The 26,371-nt window shown below is 39.1% G+C and overlaps 1 protein-coding gene across 1 annotated transcript in view; it reads right to left on the bottom strand.

Annotated features, from left to right (window-relative positions):
* NWD2 (NACHT and WD repeat domain containing 2) overlaps positions 1-26,371 on the bottom strand; it is a 239,018-nt gene that overhangs the window by 92,503 nt on the left and 120,144 nt on the right. The window contains exon 3 of the mRNA NM_001435023.1: positions 20,319-20,435. Coding sequence (NP_001421952.1) covers positions 20,319-20,435 — 117 coding nt within the window. The remainder of the gene's footprint in view (positions 1-20,318; positions 20,436-26,371) is intronic.

The following is a 26,371-nucleotide window of genomic DNA, read 5'->3' as shown; positions in this document are numbered from 1 at the left end:
ACTTCAGTCGTGTCCGACTCTCTGCGACCCCATGGACCATGGCCTGCCAGGCTCCTCTGTCCATAGGATTCTCCAGGCAAGAACACTGGAGTGGGTTGCCATTTCCTTCTCCAGGGATAAAGTAAAGTTTGAAGTGAGTGAAGGGAGTGAAGTGAAGTCGCTCAGTCGTGTCCTACTCTTTGCGACCCCATGGACTGTAGCCTACCAGGCTCCTCCATCCATGGGATTTTCCAGGCAAGAGTACTGGAGTGGGTTGCCATTTCCTTTTATCCTTCAGTTCAGTTCAGTTCAGTCGCTCAGTCGTGTCTGACTCTTTGTGACCCCATGAATCGCAGCACACCAGGCCTCCCTGTCCATTACCAATTCCCAGAGTTCACTCAGACTCACGTCCATCAAGTCAGTGATGCCATCCAGCCATCTCATCCTCTGTCATCCCCTTCTCCTCCTGCCCCCAATCCCTCCCAGCATCAGAGTCTTTTCCAATGAGTCAACTCTTCGCCTGAGGTGGCCAAAGTACTGGAGTATCAGCTTTAGCATCATTCTTTCCAAAGAAATCCCAGGGCTGATCTCCTTTAGAATGGACTGGTTGGATCTCCTTGCAGTCCAAAGGACTCTCAAGAGTCTTCTCCAACACCACAGTTCAAAAGCATCAATTCTTTGGCGCTCAGCTTTCTTCACAGTCCAAATCTCACATCCATACATGACTACTGGAAAAACCATAGCCTTGACTAGACGGACCTTTGTTGGCAAAGTAATGTCTCTGCTTTTGAATACGCTATCTAGGTTGGTCATAACTTTTCTTCTAAGGAGTAAGCGTCTTTTAATTTCATGGCTGCAATCACCATCTGCAGTGATTTTGGAGCCCCCCCCAAAATAAAGTCTGACACTGTTTCCACTGTTTCCCCATCTATTTCCCATGAAGTGATGGGACCAGATGCCATGATCTTTGTTTTGTGAATGTTGAGTTTTAAGCCAACTTTTTCACTCTCCTCTTTCACCTTCCTTAGAGGTATACAAATAGTACTGAGAATCTTTTGAAAATGTTTTAAAAGCTTTTGCATTCTGATGACTATGCCTTTTTCTTTGAATCTCTTTAGGTTTAATTTTCTCTTTTTCTAGCCTCTTGACAGTTTCACCTCTTGCCTTCCAATCTGGATACTGTTTATTTCTTGTGTGATTGCTGTGGCTAGGACTTCCAATACTATGTTGAGTAAAAATACTTTTATCTTTTCACTGCTGAGTATGATGTCAGCTGTGGGCTTATCCTGTTGTTGTTAAGTCACTAATTTTTTTTTCACCTTTTGCGACACCATGGACCGTAGCCCACCAGGCTCCTCTGTCCACAGAATTTCCCAGGCAGGAATACTGGAGTGGGTTGTCATTTTCTTCTCCAGAGGAATCTTCCTGACCCAGTGATTGAACCTGCATATCCTGCATTGCAAGCAAATTTTTTTTACCACTGAGCCACAAAGGAAGTCCGGGCTTATCATATATCATACATATGATCATATATCTCTCATTATTATGTTGAGATATGTTCCATTTATACCCACTTTGTGGAGAACTTTTTTTATAAATGGATGTTGAATTTTGTCAAAACACCTTGTCTACAGCTATTGAGTTCATATGATTTTTATTATTTAAGGTTTCTCTCATTGATTGATTTGTGTATATTCAGCCTTCCTTGTATCCCTGGTATAAATCCCACTTGATCATGGTGTACAATCCTTTTATGGTATAATTTTGCTAATATTTTATTGAGTATTTTTGCATCTGTGTTCATCACTGATCCTGGCCTGTATCTTCCTTTTTTTGTGTGATATCTTTGGATACTGGCTTCACAGAATATGTTCAAAAGCTTTCCTTGCTTTACAATGTTTTGGAATAGTTTGAGAACTAACTCAAACTATTGGTATTAACTCTTCTCTAAATGTTTAGTAGAATTCATCTGTGAAGCCACTGGATCCTGGACCTTTGCTTGTTGGGAGTTTGTTTCATTCCTGATTCTATTTCATTACCAATAAATGATCTGCTCATATTTTCTATTTCTTCCTGGTTCAGTTTTGGGAGATTGTACATTTCTAGGAATTTGTCCATTTCTTCTAGGTTGTCTATTTTATTGGAGTATAGTTGTTCATAGTAATTGTTTATGATCTTTTGTTTTTATGTGGTGCCAGTTGTAATTTCTCCTTTTTCATTTCTGGTTTTATTTGGCCCTCTCTTTTTCTTAATAAGTCTGGCTAAAGGTTTGTCAACTTTATCTTTTCAAAGAACCAGCTCTTTATTTCCTTGATCTTTTCTAAATTTATCTTTTAGTATCCATTTCACTTATTTCTGTTCTATTCTTTAGGATTTCTTTCTTTCTACTAACTTTGGGAAAAACTGTAAACAGTGACAGATTTTATTTTCATGGGTTCTAATATCATTGTGGATGGTGTCTGCAGCTACAATATTAAGACACTTGCTCCTTGGAAGGAAAGCTACGACAAACCTAGATGGTGTATTAAAAAGCAGAGACATCACTTCGCTGACAAAGGTCCACCTTTGGACCAAAGAAAAACCAAAGCTATGGTTTTTCCAGTAGTCACATACAAATGTAAAAGTTGGACCATAAAGAAGGCTGAGCATCAAAGAATTGATGCTTTTGAATTATGGTGCTGGAGAAGACTCTTGAGAGTCCCTTGGACTGCAAAGAGTTCAAACCAGTCAATCCTGGAGGAAATTAACCATGAATATTCATTGGAAGGCCTGATGCTAAAGCTCCAATCCTTTGGCCACCTGTTGGGAAGAGCCAATTCACTGGAAAACACCCTGGGAAAGATTGTGGGCAGGAGAAGAAGAGGGCAACAGAGGATGAGATGGTTGAGTGGCATCACTGACTCAGTGGACATGAGTTTGAGCCAACTCTGGGAGACAGTGAAGGACAAGGAAGCCTGGCATGCTGCAGTTCATGAGGTCATGGAGAGTCTGACATGACTTAGTGACTGAACAACAATTACAATGTGTCTTGGTTTGGCCCCTTTGTGCTGATCCTGTCTGGGATGTCTCCTTTCCCAAGTTAGGGAATTTTTCAGGTATTATGTCTTCAAATATGTTCTGCCCCTTTCTCTCTCACTTCTCCTTTGGGGACCCTATAATGTAAATGTTAGTACAATTGGTATTGTCCCAGAGGTCTTTGAACCTGTTCTCATTTATTTTCTTTTTCTGTTCAGTGGTTTCATTACTCTATTTTTAACCTTGCTGACCCATCGGTTTGTATCATTTAGTCTACTGTTGATCCCTTTTAGTGTATTTTTTAATTTCAATTATTATATTCTTTTTTTGGTTCCTCTCTTTATTTTTTAATTCATTGTTAAATACATCTGACTTCTCATTCTGTTCATCCATTCTTCTCCTGAGTTTTTTGATCATCTTTACAATCATTATCTTCAACTCTTTACTGAGTAGATTGCCCATCTCAACTTTACTTAGTTCTTCTTCTGGGATTTTTATCCTTAATTTGAACATGTTCCTCTGTCATCTTGTTTTGCTTAATTTGCTTTTTTTATTTATATACATCTGGTAGGTTATGGTTCCAGACTATATTTCCCAGCAGCATACTCCTTTCTGGTCACCAGAACTATTCACTCTAGGGGTACCCCTAAGAGGCTATATGGGTTCTTCTGTTGTGGTGGGCTGACTACTGTGGGAGGTCTGGTAGCTGTGACTGGCCCCTGGTTTGGTTGATTGCCAGGCCCTACCTTGTTCAGATGCTGCCAGCCTCTGGTTTGCAGGACTGGGTTGTGACCCTGGGGGCAGGGTCCCTGGGCTATTTGTGACTCACTGTTGGGCAGAGTCAGGTTTTGGGGTGGGTGGTTACAAAGCAGGGGTTTGCAGATCTAGTATTGGACTGCTTGTGGGTGGGGCTGGCTCCTGACAAATCTGGCTGAAGGTTTCAGTATTCTTCAAGCTTGTGCTGGTTGGCTGGTGTAACTGGATCCCAGGGTGGTTGACTGTGATGAATCCATGGTAACTCAGCGCTGGTGTTGACCTGCTCGTAGTCAGGACCAGGGACTGGGGCAGGGGTTCCCAGGACTAGTGCTGGCTCACTGGCTGGTGGACCTGGGTCACAGGGTCTCTGGCTGCAGAGCCCTGGGGTTCTTAAAGCTGGTGTCAGCTTCTCTGGTGAGTGTGGCTAGATCCTGAGGACACTTACTGAGGGGCCCAAGGTGTCTCAGTGCTGGAATTGGCCTGCTTGTGGTAAGTCAGAGCCCTGGGGGCTCCTTGGGAGAGTGCCAGCTTGCTGGTATGTGTTTTGATTCTTGACAAATCAGGCTGTGGGGCTGTCATGGTCCTGGTGATGGTGACTACCCACTGGTGGGAAGGACTGGGACCAGGAAATCCCACTGCTTTACCTGTCCACTGGTGAATGGAACTGGGACTTACTGCTAGTGCCAGCCCACTAGCAGGCAGAGCTGGGGCCTGGGGTCTCTGGCTGCAGGGTCCAGGGGTCCCAGAGCTGGTGTTAAATTACTTGTGTGGGTAGTCTTTCTGGTCTTTCTCATCATTAGTTGTAATTCTGGTGTTTCTGTGAGAGGTGGTGAGCTCAGTGTTATCCTGCTCCTCCATCTTCCCTATCCATTCTTTATTCTTCTTTTCCAGTTTTCTTTTAAAGGAATTATTGTTATTATTTTGTTGGATCTCTGCCATGAGATTTTTATTTACATCTTTTTGTATCCCTTTTAGTATGTCTCCTATATATATATAGGGATATTACAGCACTCACTCTTAGTACAGTTTAGTCTAAATTTTATAATTTTTATCCTTTCCCAAATAACATAAGACTATCTTTAAAAGAGGTGAACTGCCAAATATCTTACTTTCCTTCTATGTTATAATCTCTACAAAGCATTATTACTGTAGTTTAAACAGTCAATATTCTTTCATATTATTCTTCTAAGCACTCTTAATTCCTTCTTATGAATTTGAGCTTCTATCTATAGTCATTATCACAAAGGCAAAAAAAAACCTTTTAGCTTTTATTTAAATGTGGGTCGCTGATGACAAACTGTTTTTGTCTGTAAATATTTTAGTTTTGTCTTCACTTCTGCAGGATACTTTGAATAGGTATAGGAATCTAGTTTGACTATTTTTCTTTTAGCTCTTTAAATCTGACATTCCATTGTTTTTAAACATTTTAAAATATCTTTTAATTTCACTGTTTATAGTAGCCAGGACATGGAAGCAACCTAGATGCCCAGCAGCAGACGAATGGATAAGTAAGCTGTGGTACATATACACAATGGAGTATTACTCAGCCATTAAAAAGAGTACATTTGAATCAGTTCTAATGAGGTGGATGAAACTGGAGCCTATTACATAGAGTGAAGTAAGCCAGAAAGAAAAACACCAATACAGTATACTAACGCATATATATGGAATTTAGAAAGATGGTAACGATAACCCTGTATGCGAAACAGCAAAAGAGACACAGATGTATAGAACAATCTTTTGGACTCTGTGGGAGAGGGAGAGGGTAGGATAATGGCATGGAAACATGTATAATATCATATAAGAAACTTATCGCCAGTCCAGGTTTGATGCAGGATACAGGATGCTTGGGGCTGGTGCACTGGGATGACCCAGAGGGATGGTATGGGGAGGGAGGTGGGAGGGGGTGTTCAGGATGGGGAATGTGTACCCCATGGCAGATTCATGTTGATGTATGGCAAAACCAATACAGTATTATAAAGTAAAAAAAAAATACATTGTGATTAAAAAAATAAAAAAATTGAAGTATAGTTGATTTATGATATCATGTTAGTTTCAGGTGTATAGCACAGCGATTCTAATAACCTTCCCTTAAAGGTTATTAGGAAATATTGAATATAGTTCCCTGTGTCATATAGTAGGTCTTTGTTGGTTATATATTTTATATACAGTAGTATGTATATGTTAATCCCAGCCTCCCAATTATCCCTTCCCCATCCTCCTTTTCCCTTTGGCATTTTTGTTTTTTATGTCTGTGAATCTCTTCCTATTTTGGAAATAAGTTCATTTGTATATTTTTCCCCCAATATTTCACATATAAGTGATATCATGATATTTGTCTTTGTCTGATTTACTTCACTTAGTATGATAATCTCTAGGCTCATATATGTTGCTGCAAATGTCATTATTTCATTCTTTTTTAAACTGAGTAATATTCCATTGTACTACAATATTCTTTATCGGTTCATCTGTTGATGGACATTTAGATAGCTTGTATGTCTTATCTATTGTAAGCAGTGCTGCAATGAACACTGGTGTGCATGTACCTATTGGACTGTGTTTTTCTCCAGATGTATACCCAGGAGTGGGACTGCAGGTTCATATAGTGGCTCTATTTTTAGTTTTTTAAGGAACCTCCATACTATCCTCCATAGTGGCTGCACCAGTTCCTACTAACTGTGCATGAGGGTTCCTTTGTCACCACATCCCCTCCAGCATTTATTATTGGAAGTTTTTTGATGATGGCTATTCTGACTGTTATGAGGTGATACTTCACTGTAGTTTTGATTTGCATTTCTCTAGTAATTAGTGACATCAAGCATCTTTTCATATGCCTTTTGGCCATTTGTACGCTTTCTTCGGAGAAATGTCTATTTAGATCTTCTGCCCTTTTTTGACTGTTTTTTTTTTTTTTTTCTGATATTGAGGCATATCAGCTATTTGTATATTTTGAAAATTAATTACTTGTCAGTTGCATCATTTGCAAATATCTTCTCCCCGTTCTTTAGATTTTTTCATTTTGTTTATGGTTTATTTTGTTGTGCAAAAATCTTAAAGTTCAATTAGGTCCCATTTGTTTATTTTTGCTTTTATTTCCATTACTATAGTGGTGTGTGTATGTGTTTGTTGCTTAGTCATGTTTGACTCTTTGTGACTTCATGGACTGCAGCCCACCAGGCTCCTCCATCCATGAAATTTTCCAGGCAAGAGTACTGGAGTGGGTTGCCATTTCCTTCTCCGCATTACTGTAGGAAATGGATCAAAAAATATATTGCTTCAATTTATGTGAAAGAGTGTCTTGCCTGTGTTTTCCTCGGGGTTTTATAGTATTTGGTCTTACATTTAGGTTTTTAATCTATTTTGAGTTTATTTTTGTGTATGGTGTTAGAGAATGCTCTAATTTCATTCTTTTACATGCAGCTGTCCAGTTTGACCAGCACCACTAATTAAAGACACTGGTTTTTCTCCACTGTATACTCCTATCTCCTTTGTCATAGACTATGACCATAAGTGCATGGGTTTATTTCTTGGCTTTCTATCCTGTTCCTTTGATTTTTTCCCCCTGTTTTTGTACCAGTAATGTACTGTCTTGATGATTGTAGCTTTGTAGTATAGTCTGAAGTCAGGGAGGTTGAGTCCTCCAGCTGTTTTTCTTTCTCAAGATTACTTTGGCCATTTGGAGACTTTTACATTTCCACACAAATTAAAAAAGTTTTTGTTCTAGTTCTGTGAAAAATGCCATTGGTAATCTGATAGGAATTGCATTAAATTATAGATTGCCTTGGGTAGTATAGTCATTTTGACAATATGGATTCTTCCAATCCAAGAACACAGTATATCTTTCAATCAGTTTGTGTCATCTTCAATTTCTTTCATTAGCATCTTACAGTTTTTGAAGTACAGGTCTTTTGCTTCCTTAGGTAGGTTTATTCCTAGGTATTTTCTTCTATTTGATGCAATTGTAAATGGGATTGTTTCCTTTATTTCTTCTTCTGATCTTTCATTGTTAATGTTTAGAAATGCAACAGATTTCTGTGTTTTAATTTTGTATCCTGCAACTTTACTGAATTCATTGACAAGCTCTAGTAATTTTTTGGTAGTGTCTTTAGGATTTTCTATGTATAGTATGTCATCCACAGAGTGTCTGTTTCACTTCTTTTCCAATTTAGATCCTTTTATTTCTTTTTCTTTTCTGATTGCTGTGGCTAAGACTTCCAAAACTATGTGGATTGAAAGTGGAGAGGGTAGACATGCTTATCTTGAAGGAAATACTTTTAGCTTTTCACTGTTGAGTATGATGTTAGCTATGGGTTTGTCATGTATGGCTTTTATTTTGTTGAGTTGTTGTTATCACTAAGTCATGTCTGATTCTTTGTGATCGGTTGAACTGCAGCACACCAGGCTCCTCTGTCTTCTACTATCTCCCAGTTTGCTCAAATTTATATCCATTGTGTTGGTGATGCTATCTAACCTCATCCTCTGTTGACCCCTTCTCCTTTTACCTTCAATCTCTCCCAATAACAGGATCTTTTCCAATGAGTTGGCTCTTCACATCAGGTGGCCAAAGGATTGGAGCTTCAGCTTCAGCATCAGTCCTTTCAATGAATATTCAGAGTTGATTTTCTTTAGGATTGATTGCTTTGATCTCCTTGTAGTCCAAGGGACTCTCAAGAGTCTTCTCCAACACCACAATTTGAAAATCAATTCTTTGCCACTCAGCCTTCCTTATGGTCCAACTTTATGTTAAGGTAGATTCTCTCTATGGCCACTTTATAGAGAATTTTTATCAGAAATATTCAGTAAGTCCCCTACATATAAACCTTCAAGTCGTGACCTTTCAAAGATGCAAATGTGTATTTGCAAGTCCAATCACGTAAATTAGTTCACACCTGGTGTACACTGTTACATGTGTGGATCCACTACCAGTGGTTGTGTTTTTGGATCCTCTACTGTACAGTACTGAGAAGTACAGTCTCTTTAGTTCAAGCCCAGGATGTCCAGAAGCAAGCGTCAAGGCAGCAGTGATGAAGCTGGTACTGCTGGAGAACTGAGGAGATTCATGATGCAGGGAATGGCATGGGCATGGGAATTTTCTTTATTTGAGGAGTCACTTAGTTTGGAGGCACTGCTGCTGCTAAGTCGCTTCAGTCGTGTCCAACTCTGTGCGACCCCATAGACGGCAGCCCACCAGGCTCCCCTGTCCCTGGGATTCTCCAGGCAAGAATACTGGACTGGGTTGCCATTTCCTTCTCCAATGCAGAAAAGTTAAAGTGAAGTCACTCAGACTCTTCGAGACCCCATGGACTGCAGCCCACCAGGCTCCTCCGTCCAGGGGATTTTCCAGGCAAGAGTGCTGGAGTGGGGTGCCATTGCCTTCTCTGGTTTGGAGGCACAGGACCCATTATATAGAACAGTACCCGAAGGTTGTAGCAGCCATTCAGAATACAACCCAGGGCTACCATGTCATCTACAACAAGAAAAAGATACTACCAAGCTGCCACTGGATTGTTTATTCAAGAGGGTAGATAGAAGTAAATCCAGTAAGAAACCAGAACCTGTCCCATCAACATCAGGCATGAATGAAATTGTAGCTTGCCCTGTGCTTCCTATTGCTGACAATCCTTCAGCACTACCATCACCTATCTCCTCTACGCCATTCAGTAGCTCTTCTTCCCTGTTCACTCGATGCCAGTTCCTATTTGCCAGCCATTGTACTGTATTACTGTACTTGTCAAGGTACTGTACTGTAAGCTTAAAACTTTTATTTTTCCTTTTAATGTATTATTTGTGTGAAAAGTATTATAAACTTATTACAGTACTATATAGCTAATTTGTAGTAGTTGGTACTGCAGTTGCTCACTTTGTTGTACTTAAGAACAAAATGGACTCACAAACATGGTCTTGAAATGGAACTCATCTATATCTAGGGGACTTACTGTGTGTTGAATTTTATCAAAAGGTTTTTCTGCATCTATTGTGTCATATACTTTCCATTTAATTTGTTAAAGTGGTGCATCAAACTGGTTGATTTGCAGAGATTGAAAAATCTTTGCATCCCTGGGATAAATCCCTTTGTTCATGATGTATTATCTTTAAATGTATTGTTGGATTTGGTTTACTAGTATATTGTTGAGGATTTCTGTGTGTATGTTCATCAGTTATGTTGGCCTGTAGTTTTCTTTTTTGTGGTACTTCTGGGTTTTGTTATCAGGCTGAGGGTGTTCTCACAGAATCAATTTGAAATTCCTTCTTATGCAATTTTTGGAATAATTTCAGAAGGACAGATGTTCAGTTCAGTTCAGTGGCTCAGTTGTGTCTGACCCTTTGCGACCCCATGGACTGCAGCACGCCAGGCTTCCCTGTCCATCACCAACTCCTGGAGTTCACTCAAACTCATGTCCATCGAGTTCGTGATGCCATCCAACCATCTCATCCCCTGTCGTCCCCTGCTCCTCCTACCTTCAATTTTTCCCAGCATCAGGATCTTTTCAAATGAGTCAGTTCTTCACATCAGGTGGCCAAAGTATTAGAGTTTCAGCTTCAGCATCAGTCCTTCCAATGAATATTCAGGACTGATTTCCTTTAGGATGGACTGGTTGGATCTCCTTGCTGTCCAAGGGATCCTTAAAAGTCTTCTCCAACACTACAGTGCAGAAGCATCAATTATTTCACACTCAGCTTTCTTTATAGTCCAACTCTCACATCCACACATGACTACTGGAAAAACCATAGCTTTGACTAGACGGACCTTTGTTGGCCAAGTAATGTCTCTGCTTTTTAATATGCTGTCTAGGTCAGTCATAACTTTTCTTCCAAGGAGTAAGCGTCTTTTAATTTTATGGCTGCAGTAACCATCTGCAGTGATTTTGGAGCCCCCCAAAATAAAGTCTGTCCTTGTTTCCATTGCTTCCCCATCTATTTGCCATGAAGTGATGGAACCAGATGCCATAATCTTAGTTTTCTGAATGTTGAGTTTTAAGCCAACTTTTTCACTCTCCTCTTTCACTTTCATCAAGAGGGTCTTGAGTTCTTCGTTTTCTGCCATAAGGGTGGTGTCATCTGCATATCTGAGGTTATTGATATTTCTCTCAGCAATCTTGATTCCAGTTTGTGCTTCATCTAGCCCAGTGTTTCTCATGTTATACTCTGCATATAAGTTAAATAAGCAGGGTGACAATATACAGCCTTGATGTACTCCTTTCCCTGTTTGGAACCAGTCTGTTGTTTCATGTCCAGTTCTGTGTTACTTCCTGACCTGCATACATATTCTTCAGGAGGCAGGTTAGGTGGTCTAGTATTCCCATCTCTTTCAGAATTTTCCACAGTTTATTGTGATTAACACAGTCAAAGGCTTTGGCATAGTCAATAAAGCAGAAATAGACGTTTTTCTGGAACTCTCTTGCTTTTTCGATGGTCCCATGGATGTTGGTAATTTGATCTCTGGTTCCTCTACCTTTTCTAAATCCAGGTAGAACATCTGGGAGTTCATGGTTCACATACTGTTGAAGCCTGGCTTAGAGAATTTTGAGCATTACTTTGCTAGCGCGGGAGATGAGCACAATTGTGCGGTAGTTTGAACATTCTTTGGCATTGCCTTTCTTTGGGATTGGAATGAAAACTGACATTTTCCAGTCCTGTGGCCACTGCTGAGTTTTCCAAATTTGCTGGCATATTGAGTGCAGCACTTTCACAGAATCATATTTTAGGATTTGAAATAGTTCAACTGGAATTCCATCACCTCCACTAGCTTTGTTCATAGTGATGCTTCCTAACGCCCACTTGACTTCACATTCCAGGATGTCTGGCTCTAGATGAGTGATCACACCATCGTGATTATCTGGGTTGTAAAGATCTTTTTTGTATAGTTCTTCTGGGTGTTCTTGCCACCTCTTCTTAATATCTTCTGCTTCTCTTAGGTCCATATCATTTCTGTCCTTTATTGTGCCCATCTTTGCATGAAAAGTTCCCTTGGTATCTCTAATTTTCTTGAAGAGATCTCTAGTCTTTCCCATTCTATTGTTTTCCTCTATTTCTTTGCACTGATCACTGAGGAAGGGTTTCTTATCTCTCCTTGCTATTCTTTGGAACTCTCCATTCAAATGGTATACCTTTCCTTTTCTCCTTTGCCTTCAGCTTTTCTTAGGTCTGGAGACCAGCCAGTTCCAGGGTAGGTTCTGACTTGTGTTTGTGGACTCGGGTCTGTAGGACTGTAGTTTTGTTTCTAATGTCCACCCCTAGTTGGGTGAGGCTGGTCTAGAGGCTTGCGAAGGTTTTCTGGTGGGTGGTGGTGGGTCTTGGCCCTCTGGTGAGCAGGGTGTGTCTAGAGGTTGCTGTGGGCTCAGAAGTCTTTAGGCTGCCTGTCTGCTGATAGGTAGGGCTATGTTCCTGCTCTATTGGTTATCTGGGCTGAGGCATCCCAGTATTGGAGCTTACAGGCTGTTGGGTAGGGCCAGGTCTTTGTGCCCAGAATCCAAAATGTCTGCCTCTAGTTAGAGTTCACATAGGTCCCCACTGTTTCTGCCACCAGCTTTTATGACCCCAGAGAGAGCCATGCTCTCTTTTATGACCCCAGAGAGAGCCATAGCTCCATGCCACCCTTCCGCATGTCCCCCCAGTCTGCCTTCCCTGGAGCCTCTCCAAGACCAGCAGGCAGGTCTAACCTAGGCTCCTAGGAGTTACTGCTTTTGCCCTGGGTCCTGGTGTACGTGAGACCTTGTGTGCACTCTCCAAGAGTGGAGTCTGTTTCCCCCTGTCCTGTGGCGCTCCTGCGATGAAGCCCTGCTAGCTCTGAAAGCTCAACACTCTGGGGGCTCCTCCTCTGGAAGCTAGACTTGTAGGCTGGGGAGCCTGGCTGGTGCTCACTGTTCTCTCATGGGAGAACTTGTGGCTATAATTATTCTCCAGTTTGTGGGCTGCTCCCTTGGGTGGTATGGGATTTTGATTATATTGCAAGCGTGCCCCTCCTACCAGCTAGTGGTTTCTTCTTTGTCTTTGGATGCAGAGTTTTTGTTGTTGTTGTTGTTAACAGATCCCAGTCTTTTTATTGATAGTTGTTCTCAGTCAGTGATTTTGGTGTGCTTATGAGAGGAGGGCCTTCTACTCTGCCATCTCTTCTCCAACATTTGGGACCTTTTACTGTCTTTTGATTTCTAAAGCTTCCATATTAAAAATCAGCTGAAAATCTGTTGTTTTTGTGCAGGCAATGTTTTTCTTCCTTTTGATAGCTTTTAATTTTTTCCTTTATTTTTTGTTTTCAGCATTTACTATAATGTGTGTGCTGAGTCGTGTTCAACTCTTTGAGATCCCCTGGACTGTAGACTGCCAGGCTCCTCTGTCCAAACTCAGATGTAATTTTTTTGCTTACAGTTAACTGAGCTTTTTGAATCTATATGGGTTGATGTCTTTAAACATTTTTGGAAAAATTCTCACTTTCCCCATCCTCTTTTTCTGGGACTCCAGTTACTCTTATGTGAGACTGACTGTGGCTCACATGTCTCTTCTGCTTCATTCTGTTTTTACTATTTTTTAAAATCTGTATTTCAGTTTGGATATTTTCTATTGACTTCTCTCTGAGTTCATTAATTCAGTCTTATGTTCAATCTTCTGTTAAATCCCATCAAATACATTTTTAATTTTAGATCTGGTGTCTGTTCTAAAATATAAATTTTTTAGATTTCATTTCTTTGTTGAAATCAATCTCATTCATTTACCTGTCTTTAATTTTCATTGACGTATTTTTAACAGTTTTTGATTGCCCATTCCATCATCTTGCTCACCTTGGGACTGACTTTTATTGTATACTTAAAAAAAATTTATATGTATGTTTTCTTGATTCTTTGCACATTCCGTAATTTTCATTGTATTCTGGGCATTGTATTTAAAAGAACTTTTATTGAGGGGTTTATTTTCCTATGTTAGACTGATAAGGTGAGAATCTAATCATGATAGTCCATTCAGTATTTGAACTGGGTGCAACAGGTTACAGTTTGATTCAGTTTGCTTTGAACTAAAGTGTTTCAAGAGTCTTGAATTTTCTGTTACAATCTAGTGGACTGTGTCTCCTAAATACCAAGAGTTTGTAGAAGACCTTACTTTTGCTTTTCCACCCCAGCTTTCTATCACCCGTGTTGCCCAATGGTCAGCAAACGACTCATGACAACCACTGATGCTTTTGGAACACATCAATCTGTAAAGCCAGCTCACCAAGGAAGGACCATTTTTCTCTGGAGATTTTAATCATTTTTGTCTCCACAGCTCCACTAAGCTCTTTAAGTTGTTACAGTCCTTGTTTTAAGTGAAAATTTTCTTACCAATTAAGTTATAAGGAGGCTAACTGCTCTCCAGTTGACTTTGTAATTCTTTTAACCATATAAAATGTGCTACTTTACATAAGCTGTGAAATAGTGAGTTAAACTGTGAAAATAGCTTATGTATTAGTATTAAAAATTTATTGTGGAAACATTTTATATATTAGCAACAATTAACCTAATGGTGCTATTTTGGCTTATACCTGTGAGATAACTAGCTTTTACTTTTTTTAAACAGTATTTTTTAATGTTTGCCCATTCTAACTTTTTTGGTGGTGCTCAAGTTATTTATTAATGGAACCTATTTTAGAACTATAATATCTGGATGATTTCAACTGGAAAAGTTTAATTTTGGCTTTTTTTTTTTTTTAAACATTTGGCTGCCCCAAGTCTTAGCTGCAACATGTGGACTCTTAGTTATGGCATGTAACTAGTCCCTTGACCTGCGATTGAACCCCTGGACCATTAGTGATTAAGGCAAGTCCTTGGACAAGCTTAATTTTATATGTAAAGAATTCTTGATTGTGCAAGCAAAACATACCTAGAAAATCTGAGATTTTAGATTAATTTTTATTAAAAAAATTTTTTAAAAAAACTTAAAAAATGTCTAGATTGTTTCATTTAGATGACTTTCCAGTTCAAATCTGTGTCCCCATTTTAGTACTTTTTAAAATAATAAATCTGTACTTACAAATTTGAAAACTAAGTCATAAAAAACTGTACATTTTGTTAAAGTACAAACATTAAGCACTTATTTTAATTTTTCATGTATTTTTTTTTAGTGTACCTAAAATGTAAGTCAACCAAAGTTGAAATGTGATAAAATGAACTATTTTCCAAAGCAAAACTGTTATAAAAACAATAATTCTTTCTTTAAATTGAATGACTTAACTCTCACTGTATGATTTTCTTAAAAATTAAAGTAAGAAACTAAACTTCAACTGTCAAGGGGGTATAATTTAACTCTGAAAGAGACTGGTGACACAGGTCATGATGAACTGATCTAAATGCTATAGGTTTAATTTACTTGGTGATGTACAAATATGGGATGGTTTAATTTTTATCAATAACAGCTGTGGCTTTGTCTTGTCTTTTTTGGCTAGTGGAAAAACTTAAACTTGCTAAGTAATAGATTTCTCAGTCTAATTCCTTAAGTCTTCATGCTTCTGCTTTAAAACCTAGCCTGCTAAGCTTTCTTCTGCTTCCTTGGTGCATAGTGGTTTTAAAGCGGCCGCCTGGAGCTGTCTGTGGTAGGCAAGACCACGGCCTTTCTTTCTCTGTCCTTGGCCACTGATGGCAGTGTGTGTGAATGCTGGGGGGCAGGTAAGGAGGCTGCTTCAGCATCTGCTTACACTCAGGTAAGAATGATGGCAACAGTCCCATTCCTTTGGTCTTGACTATTTCTCTCTTCAGTGCTAATATGTTGTTGGTTCAGTCACTAAGTCATGTCTGACTCTGAGACCCCATGAACTGCAGCACACCATGCTTCCCTGACCTTCACTCCCAGAGTTTGATCAAACTCATGTCCACTGAGTTGGTGATTCCATCCAATCATCTCATCCCTTCTTATCCCCTTTTCCTCTTGCCCTTAATCTTTCTCAGCATCAGGATCTTTTCCAATGAGTTGGCTCTTCGCATCAGGTGGCCAAAGAACTGGAGCTTCAGCTCTAGCATCAGTCCTTCCAATGAATACTCAGGGTTGATTTCCTTTAGGGTTGACTGGTTTGATCTTGCTAACATATTTGTGCAATCGGGTAGCCCCAGTGAGAATGCTACATGTGCTTTGGCTTCCTGAGACTCCTGAGAATTAACAAAACAATACTACAGGTGGCATATTCTCTTTGTCCTGACTCTAAGATGTGGGGAACACCTCTCTGAATGTTAAGTCATGGAATCTCTGTCTCTAACTGGTGCTCTTTTTTGTTTTTTTTGGGTGCAGAGGCCAGTCATGGCTCTCCTAGGGGAACCTGCCAATACCTTTCTCAGTAGATTTCTACATCATCCACGCTGTGGATTGAGGGAACGCAGTGCGATACTGTCTGTACCCCACAGAGCAGAGCATGCAGCCACATATTTCGGTGCAGCATCCCTAAAGTTATCTAAGCTTTTCAAACTCCAGTTTAAGCCAGCAGATTACTTAAGGTTTTATCAACTTCTGCTATGAGATGGGACTTTACTCAAGATCCAGAGTCAATGCCCAAACTCCACAACCAATTTTCTGGGGCTGCTCTGAGTCTGGAGGGATGACAAGAAGAAAATGCTCTCTCCCCATAAACACATCTTGTGGAGAGGAATGGGGCTGAGATAGGCAGCATGTATATGGACTCTGCTCTCTCCAGGAGGTGATATTTTTCTCCCCTTCATCAGGACTTTTCCTGAATTAAGTGGGTGGAACAGGCTGGTGGGGAAAGATTCTGCTGAACTTTGCATACTTTGTGAAGGCTGAGGCAATTCTCTGCACTTAAAAGGAGAAACAGATAGTGATTCTGGACCCAGCTGTGAGCTGCCCCCTTGTTAACTGCAGTCCTGATCAGAATCCCTTCTTGGGAGCAGGTAAAGGTCTTAGTAAGTAAATTTCAGCAAATTAATATATACTCTCTACATTTTATAATGTTAAGAATGAACTCAAAAACCCTTTAATATTTGACTGTCTGAATCAGGTATTAACCCTTTCTACACTGAGACTATCCTCCACATTTTCAAAGGGAAAATTTTCCAGTATCACATAAACACCCAGTATTAATAAAAACATTTTATTCTCATTGGAAAATAACAAAATCACCACTGAATAATAACTAATACTTGTGGAGCTCTTTATAGTTTACAAAGAACTCTCACATACACCATCACATTTGGTTTCTACAACAAACCTTTTATACTTATTTTACTTTCAGTTTACTGTTATTTTTTCCCATTTTATGGATGTGATAATTAAAGCAAGGTGAGGTCAGTGACCTGCCCTGTCAGAACTAGGGCTCTAACTCCAGTTGTGAAATAAAAATTGTAGGTTTTCCTCACTGTCTGAGCCTTCTAATCCACGTCTACAAAAGCTGTTCTTTCTTAGTAGAGATGATGAATTTCAGTGTGGTATATCTCCCAAGTTAATCCTGAGAGCGAAACTGGACACTTGTCTAGGTACCTTACTCCATCTCTCTGTCCTCCATGTGACTCAAAGCAAGTGTGCAAAGAACTTCCTGGGATTAGCAGGCATAGCCTGCCTGTCTCTGGGACCCCAGGCCCCATCTCAAAGGACAACTTTTAGGAAAAGGAAGTTGAAAAGAACCATCTGCATACAACATTTAAGTCCAAGTTCCCTTTGGACTTCAATTCCTGAGGTACTCAAATATGAAAGCTTTGTCTGGTACTGAATTTGTAACTAACATAAGGGCTAGTATCTGTGAAGGCTTTGAAGATAAAAACACATTTTTTTTTTCATTGAGTAATAGTAAATTTTCTTGCCAAAGACTTCAGCACCAGGGAAGTAATATGCCATGCTTTGCATCCCAGGGGGGTCATCATGACTTCTCGAAATATCACAAGGGAGCAGTGGGCAGGGAAACTGGAGCTCAAAAGCGACACACATAGCCCACTGTTACCATAGTTACAACAGGAAAGGCCATAAGAGACGTACTTTTTCCTATAAGCAGTGAAATAGGCCTTGCATGATTTAGGATCACTGGGGTGAATAATCCTGGCTCTGTCCACAGGGTTTTATTATGGTTGCCTTGAGTTTCAACGTGCAATAGGGAACAGAAGGAGGGATAAATGATTTGCTTATGTTCAGTGAAGTTGTTACTGGTATTCTATCAGTTAACCTTTACTCTCAGAACCTGCATGAACTTACGAAGTCTTTATTCATCCCCCTGTCAGCAACTTCTAGGGATTAATGGCCATGACTAATTTTAGTTACTTTGGGTATGATACTCTACAGGAAGATAAAAGGAGAAGAATGTCTCTCTCATCCCTGAATTTCTGAGGCTGGATCGGTCTAAAGCTATGAAGATCACAGCAATAGAGATGCCCCAGGGCACACACACACACAGCTCTTTGTCTTCTAAATCTAGCTTTCTAAGCATGGTGGAATTTGGTCTAATTTGTCTATCTCTCCTACAGCATCTCTGTCAGAGTGATCTGTGTTCTCTAGTTTGATGAATCTATAAAGAGTGCATCACCAACAATTTAGGCAGTTTTGAGAGATAATGATTATGACAAAAAAATAATACTTTTTGTGGGTTACTATTTATCAGACACTATAAAAAGTGTCCTGTAATTTCATTTCATCCTCAGAAAGACACCAGGAGGCAGGTAACTATTATTTCCAGTTTACAGATAAGAAAGCCAAAGCTTAGAATGGTAAAGAAGTTCCTCCCATGTCCCACAGCTGTGAAATGTCAAGTGAGACCCAGGGATCTCTGACTCCCAAATCTGAGAGAAAGCTAAAGCCTCTAACAGCTTCACTTGGAGCCAAAACCTGTCTCCCTGTGATTTCTACCCACTGCTCTCTCTCTATCCTCTGAAGACTCATGGAAAAAGTCTTAATTCCTCTTCCACTACTAGCTCTTCGGGTATCTATAGACTTTTTTAGGATTTTCTGCATTCTGTTCAGACCACAGGACACTGTTTTTGGATGTCCATTCTCTACCCCCCAACCATGTATGTTCTTGTTTTGCATATCACGTTAGTTTTCATGCTTTGCCCTCTGTCCTACCCCCGGCAGCCACAGTAGGCTTTAGCATGAGTCGGATCTCAGTCCTCTGCTCCACGTACTCTGGCTTCTCATGACCAAGTACAGTAAAGTCTTTCTGGTCAGTTTCAAGGTGACAAGACCCCACTCCCACACTCTTGTGCTTATGCTGCTTTAGGCACCCACCTGCTTCCTCTCTCCTGAGCATGCCACGCACGCTCCCCAATTCCTCTCCTGGAAAGCTGTGCGTGCACCGTCCACTTGGTTCTTCCCTGTCCCTCGTCCTGCCGCCGCCTCCACATTCATCTTACTGGTGAGGCTTTCTCCACCTTTCTACTCAAAATAACAAGTCTCTCCCCTCACTTCTCTTCCCTCTCTTCCTTCCTTTTTGTATTTTTCTCCATAGCTCTTGTTACCATCTGACTTGTTGTTTACTTGTTGCTTTGATATTTATCTGCCCTCTCTTGTTAGTCCCACATAAAAATGATGCAAGTCCCACATAAGAATAATCCTCCATGAGGAAACAAAGTCTTACCTTTTCAGTACAACTCTAACATTAGTCATAAGAAACTGACCTACAAAATGATCATTTCATATAAATCTACTTGCCCCAAAACTAAGAGCATTCACTAGGAACAGCATTCACTAAGTAGCTGGTGAATAAATGAATAATTTATCCACATACTAAAAATATTATAGAACATCCTTTATGTACTTTACCCCTTATGTGGAGTTTGAATATAAATGGACATGCAAATACATATTAAAAGCTTTTACTGATACACTGAATCTAGCTTTTAATTGTATACTATGACATTTTCTCCACTAGTAATTCACAAGCATCCATCAACCTCAGAACATCTGTGTGGAAAGGGCCAACTTCCCTATCGGCTGGTAGTGTTTGGGTTCAAGATAAGGTCTTTCTTCAGCTAAATTAAGGCCATGATTTAGTGCATCATCTGTCACAGAGTGATCTGCTTCTCTTACCACCACTGTGTTTACACAGAGGACTGGATTTGGATTTGGATATCCCTTTAGAAAATAATGACAAATTAATGATAATGTTCCACTTGAGCATCTCTGGCTGAAAATCACCATAAAAACAATTTTTTTCCACATGATATCAATTCCTATTGGTGGATCTGACACAGTGTATTTAGTTGAACAATGTTTCAGCCACAGTGTTTAAAGAAATATGCCAGAAATTCTAATGCTGAGAAACAGATACTAGGATGGAATACCACATGATAAAATGTAAGGAAAATGAGGATACTTATTGGAGGACTGAGTAATCCTCACTGGTGATCACAAGGTGCTTGGAAATTGTTGTCAACCCCAAGCCCTCCCTTTGATTACCACTTCAAATTATTAACCATTAATTTGCAGTGCTGTTCATGGCAAGTGGAGGATTTTGTCCTCACACACTGAGGACAAGGAGACAGTTTAAGAATTTTAAATAGATATAGAAGAGCAAGTATTTCCCTCCCCCGATTCTAAAAGCCTTTTAAGAATCACAAATCAAGAATTCTCACATTCATCTACAATTTAATATAAAGCATTAGTGTTTCTATACCCACAACAAAACATGGACCTGCAGAAGTTTTCAAACAATCTTCCAGCAGCTTCATGCGGGTCTTCTGGAGCTCAGGGCTGTCCCATTCATCTTCATGAACTCCCCAGTACAGATCTATGACCTGGGGACCCAGAGAGGAGGCAGTGTTAATTCACCTGCAGGAAAACTCAACTGACATGTAGGCTTTATTCTTATTCACAATATTAAGCTAATATGACTTCTAACTTTTCTCTTGGCAGCATGTTTTGCCTTTGATAGGGAAAATGATTTTTAAGATTAATCTAAAGGGGTATTTTTTTTTTTTTAATACCATGATGGTTTGGGGATGAACACTATAATTTCTTTTTTTTGTCCCTGATTATACTGTTGACATGGGCCCAGAGAAAATGAAATGTTAAATGTCAGAGGCTTTTCAGTGCAGGCTTTCATTATATTGAAATGGCAACAGGATTTCAGAAGTCTGAAAGCAGCTGGGATGTAGTTACTACATTATCTGAGATAAGGAACAGTGTGTAATTTTACACTGTGTCTCAATATGAGAAGGGAAAACCACAATGGGCATTCGCATATACTGACCCAAAGTTAAATAAATACATTTCTTTAAAAAAATAAAAAAAAGAAACCTGTTATCCCATGGGGACATTTTGCTTATATCTGTTATCTCTAAGCCCCTAAGCAGCTCAGCTTTCATCACTACATATCTGAAAAAATGTATATAGAAGACAATGAAAGGGATACCTTACAGAGAAGTGAGGATAATGGGATCCTCTGTCTCCTTACTTCAAAGACTACAAGGAAAGATTCTGAGAATCTGTAAGAACTTGTACAATTACACTCTTTGAAAAATTTGCTATGGAGAGCAGTATGAGTTTCATTCCCTTTACTCAACTGCTATCTGCATAAGGTAAACGTTTCTAATTGTAGCTTTGAAGAATTCTTCTTTTCCTTATTTCCTATAAGCAGAAAAAAGAACCCTCTCCTTACTGTTTGCAAGGCATCCAGTGAGATGGAGACCCAGGGCATGGATCCTCCAGTGTGCCCCAAGTACTGTGTACTTCCCTTCTTTTGGCCAACACCCCACATAAGTGTCTGTACCAAAATCTCTGTCTATCTGCACTTGAATTTTTAGGTGGCTGATGGAGATATAACAGATTCTTTAAAAAATATTCCTATGGCCCAGGCAATGAGTTCTATAACATATGAAACTATGAACACTTATTTTAGGGTTCTTGCTTTAATATTAAGAAAGGGGAACATCTGAGATATAACTTCACTGTCTAATATGAGAGCCATTAGCTGTGGTTATCTAAAAGTTAATATAAACTAAAAAATTCAGTTCAAATGCTTACTAGTCACATGCAGTTACTGACTTTCATGTTAGAAAGTGCAGATATATTTATATATACTTCACCATCACAAAGTTTAACTGGACAGAACTGTAAATTACTGAACTTCATATACTGAAATTACTAAACAAGACATTTTTGACCATCTGCCAATAAACTGTCAAAATAAACACACGAATCTGCAATGTGAATGATAACTCGGTTGTGCCATACACAAACAACCATACACAGAACCTGGTCCCCATCCTTTTGGCTGACACTGTTTGAGGATCTGAGGAAAGGTATGATTTAGAATAAATGAGATACAGAAATGGTAAAAATGAAAAGTTGATGTAACAAAAGCTGTAAATATATACCTGCTATTCCAGTCAAACCTTTAAGTGACATAAAATTATATAAAGTAATAATGATGTCATTGTAACTTATTAGATGTTGAATATATAATAACAATAGCACAAAAAGGGAGAAAAGGGAACAGAGCTATAAGGGAGTAGTCTTTCTATTGCTGAGTCACTTAAGTCATGTCTGACTCTGTGTGACCTCATGGACTGTAACCCGCCAGGCTCCTGTGTCCATGGGATTTCCCAGGCAAGAATACTGGAGTAGGTTGCCATTTCCTTCTCCATGGGATCTTTCTGATACAGAGATTGAACCCATGTCTCATGTTTTACAGGCAGATTCTTTACCACTGAGCCACCTAGCTCAATGGAATTAACTTAGAATCTGCTTATGATTTATACTAACAATATGTATATGTCTTTAACTACAAAGAAAAATTACTCAAAAATAGTGAAAAAATCATTAAAGGAATTAAAATGTTAAACTAGAAAACAGTCGCACACTGCAAAGCAAAGCAAATAGAGGAAAACAAATGACAAATATGTAGAATAAAAGTAAAATGACAGAAGTAAATCCCATTATGTCAATAATACCATTATGTCAATATATTAAGTGTGACTGATTTAAACAATACAAAGGCAGAGACTGATACTGGATAAAAGCAAGACTTGACAATATGCTTCTACAGGAGATATACATTGGGCTGCTGCTAAGTCGCTTCAGTCGTGTCCGACTCTGTGCGACCCCATAGATGGCAGCCCACCAGGCTTCCCCATCCCTGGGATTCTCCAGGCAAGAACACTGGAGTGGGTTGCCATTTCCTTCTCCAATGCATGAAAGTGAAAAGTGAAAGTGAAGTCGCTCAGTCGCGTCCGACCCTCAGCGACCCCATGGACTGCAGCCTTCCACGCCCCTCCGTCCATGGGATTTTCCAGGCAAGAGTGCTGGAGTGGGGTGCCACTGCCTTTTCCGATACATTGGGCAGATTGGTTAAAACGGTGGAAAAAGATTTATCATGCCAACACCAACCATAGGAAAGCTCACAGGGCTATTTTAATATCACAGAAAATAAATTTTAAAACAATATAACTAGAGATGAAGAGGGACATTTTATAATAAGGGTCCATCCAGCAGGAAGATATAACAATCATAAATGTATGTGCAACAAAGAGCCTTAAAATACATGAACCACAAACTGACAACAGTGAAGGAGAAACTGACAATTCAACTGTAACGACTGGAGACTGAATATCTCATTCAATAATGGGAAGAAGAACTAGAAAGAAGATCACCAAAATCCTAGAAGACTGAAGCAATACCCATAAACCAACTAGTTCTAATGTCTTAGGACAATCTATCTAACAACAGAATGTACATTCTTAAGTCCACAGAGAACATTCTCCAGGATAGACCATATGTTAGATGATAAAACAAGCCTCAATAACCTTAAATAGATTTAATTCATATAAAGTATGTTCTCTGAATACAATGGGATGGTATCAGAAATCAATAACAGAAACTTGGAAAATTCACAAGTATTTGGAAATTAACACTCCTAAATAACCAATGAATCAAAGAAGAAATTACTAGGGAAATTAAAAATTACTTTGAGATGAATGAAAATGAAGATACAACATACTGAAACTGTGAGATGCAAGTAAAGTAGTACTTAGAGGAATTTAGACCTATAAACACCTATATAAAAATTAAGATTTCAATAATTTAACTGAAGACAATAGGAAGAGGAGATCAAGGGCAAGCCAAAGCAAGCAGGAGGAAGGAAATAATAGATGACAATGGAAATTGATGAAACAGAATAGAAAACTTAGAAAAAACAAACCAAAAATTGGTTCTTGAAGAGATCAACAAAGGGGACAAAACTAAATGAACAGACCAAAAAAAAAAAAAAGCTATCTAAAATGTGGGGTGAAAGAGGCTATAACTATTAACCTTACAGAAATAGAAGAATTATTAGAGAATACTATGGACATCTGTGTGCCAATTAATTAGATCCCTTACATGAAATGGACAAATTCCTAGAGAGACACTGGCTATGTAAATTGACTCAAGATAGAATAGAAAATGTGAAGATATTTATGACAAGAGATTAAGTAGTAAGTTTTAAAAAGCTGCATAAAAAGAAAAGCCTAGGTTCAGACGGATAAACTGGTGAATTCTACCCAATGTTTACAAAAGCATTTGTATCAATTATTCAGTCTACAAAAGAACATTCCTAACTTACTCTGAGACCAGTATGATCTTGGTATCACAGCTAGACAAAAATATTATGAGGAAAATACAAAGCAACATCTCTTATGAAAATAAACATCCTCAACAAAAGTACTAAAATTCCTAACCTGGTAGCACATAAAAAGAATTATATAACACAACTAGGTGGGATTTATTCCATAAATGTAGCATTAGCATCAGAAAATCAACTAATGGGAGACACTATATATTAATAAAGGACAAAACCCATATAGTCAGTCTCAACAGATACAAAAAGAGTCCAACTAAATCCAACACTGCTTCATGATTTAAAAAAAAACAACCCTCAACTAGTAATAGAAATTAACTTCTTCCACCTGAGTAAAGGACATGTTTTAAAGAAAAACATATCTAACATGATACTTAAGGAGCACTGAAAGCTTTCTACCTAAGATTAGAAGCAGAAGAAAGATACCCAGTATTTCCGCTTTTATTCTACACTATACTGGAGGTGGAGGTTCCAGCCAGGGCAACTGGGCAAGAAAAGAAATAAGTCCATAGAGGAAAGGCAAAAGCAGATCCACCTGTATTCATAGATCACAAAATCTTATATATTGAAAATTCTAAGGAAACCACTAAAAAACTTACAATTAATGAGTTGTGCAAGGTTGTAGAATACAAGATCAATGTATAAGATCCAACTGTAAAACTCAATATTCAGAAAACTAAGATCATGGCATCTGGTCCCATCACTTCATGGCAAATAGATGGGGAAACAATGGAAACAGACAGATTTTATTTTCTTGGGCTCCAAAATCACTGCAGATGGTGACTGCAGCCATGAAATTAAAAGATGCTTGCTCCTTGGAAGAAAAGTTATGACCAACCTAGATAGCATATTAAAAAGCAGAGATATCACTTTGCCAACATAGGTCCATCTAGTCAAGGCTATGGTTTTTCTAGTAGTCATGTATGGATGTGAGAGCTGGACTATAAAGAAAGCTGAGTGCCAAAGAATTGATGCTTTTGAACTGTGGTGTTGGAGAAGACTCTTGAGAGTCCCTTGGACTGCAAGGAGATCCAACCAGTCCATCCTAAAGGAGATCAGTCTTGGGTGTTCATTGGAAGAACTGATGCTGAAGCTGAAATTCCAATACTATAGCCACCTGATGTGAAGAACTGACTCATTTGAAAAGACCCTGATGCTGGGAAAGATTGGGGGTGGGAGGAGAAGGGGACGACAGAGGATGAGATGGCTGGATGGCATCACCGAGTTGATGGACATTAGTTTGAGTAAGCTCCAGGAGTTGGTGATGGACAGGGAAGCCTGGTGCTGCAGTCCATGGGGTCGCAAAGAGTTGGACATGACTGAGCAACTGAACCGAACTGTACTTCTATATACTAGCAGCAGCAATCTAAGATAAATAAAAAAGTCCATTTAAGAGCATGAGAAAGAATAAAAAGCTCATAAATAAACTGAACAAAAGAAATGTAAATTTTACATTTTGAAAATTACAAAATACCATTGAAAGACATCCCCTATAAATGGCTGGGGGGAGTAAATATTAAGATGGCAACACCTCTAGATAAAGCTATAGATTCAATGCAATCACTATAAAACTTCCAGCTGGCTTACAGAAATTGACAAGCTGATCCTAAAAATCATATGGAAATTCAAGAGACCCAAAACAACCAAAATAATCTTGCAAAAGGAGAATTAAGTTGGAAGACTCACACTTCCAGATTTCAAATTCAGTATGAAGCTACAACACAATTGCACTCATCTCACACACTAGTAAAGTAATGCTTAAAATTCCCCAAGCCAGATTTCAGCAATATGTAAACCATGAACTTCCAGATGTTCAAGCTGGTTTTAAAAAAGGCAGAGAAAGCAGAGATCAAATTGCCAACATCCGCTGGATCATCAAAAAAGCAAGAGAGTTCCAGAAAAACATCTATTTCTGCTTTATTGACTATGCCAAAGCCTTTGACTGTGTGGATCACAATAAACTGTGGAAAATTCTGAAAGAGATTGGAATATCAGACCACCTGACCTGCCTCTTGAGAAACCTATATATAGGTCAGGAAGCAACAGTTAGGCATGGAACAACAGATTGGTTCCAAATAGGAAAAGGGGTACATCAAGGTTGTATATTGTCACCCT

This window comes from Bos taurus, chromosome 6 (assembly GCF_002263795.3).
Source record: "Bos taurus isolate L1 Dominette 01449 registration number 42190680 breed Hereford chromosome 6, ARS-UCD2.0, whole genome shotgun sequence".
NCBI classification, from domain to species: domain Eukaryota; kingdom Metazoa; phylum Chordata; class Mammalia; order Artiodactyla; family Bovidae; genus Bos; species Bos taurus.
This window is presented reverse-complemented; position numbering and strand designations above follow the sequence as displayed.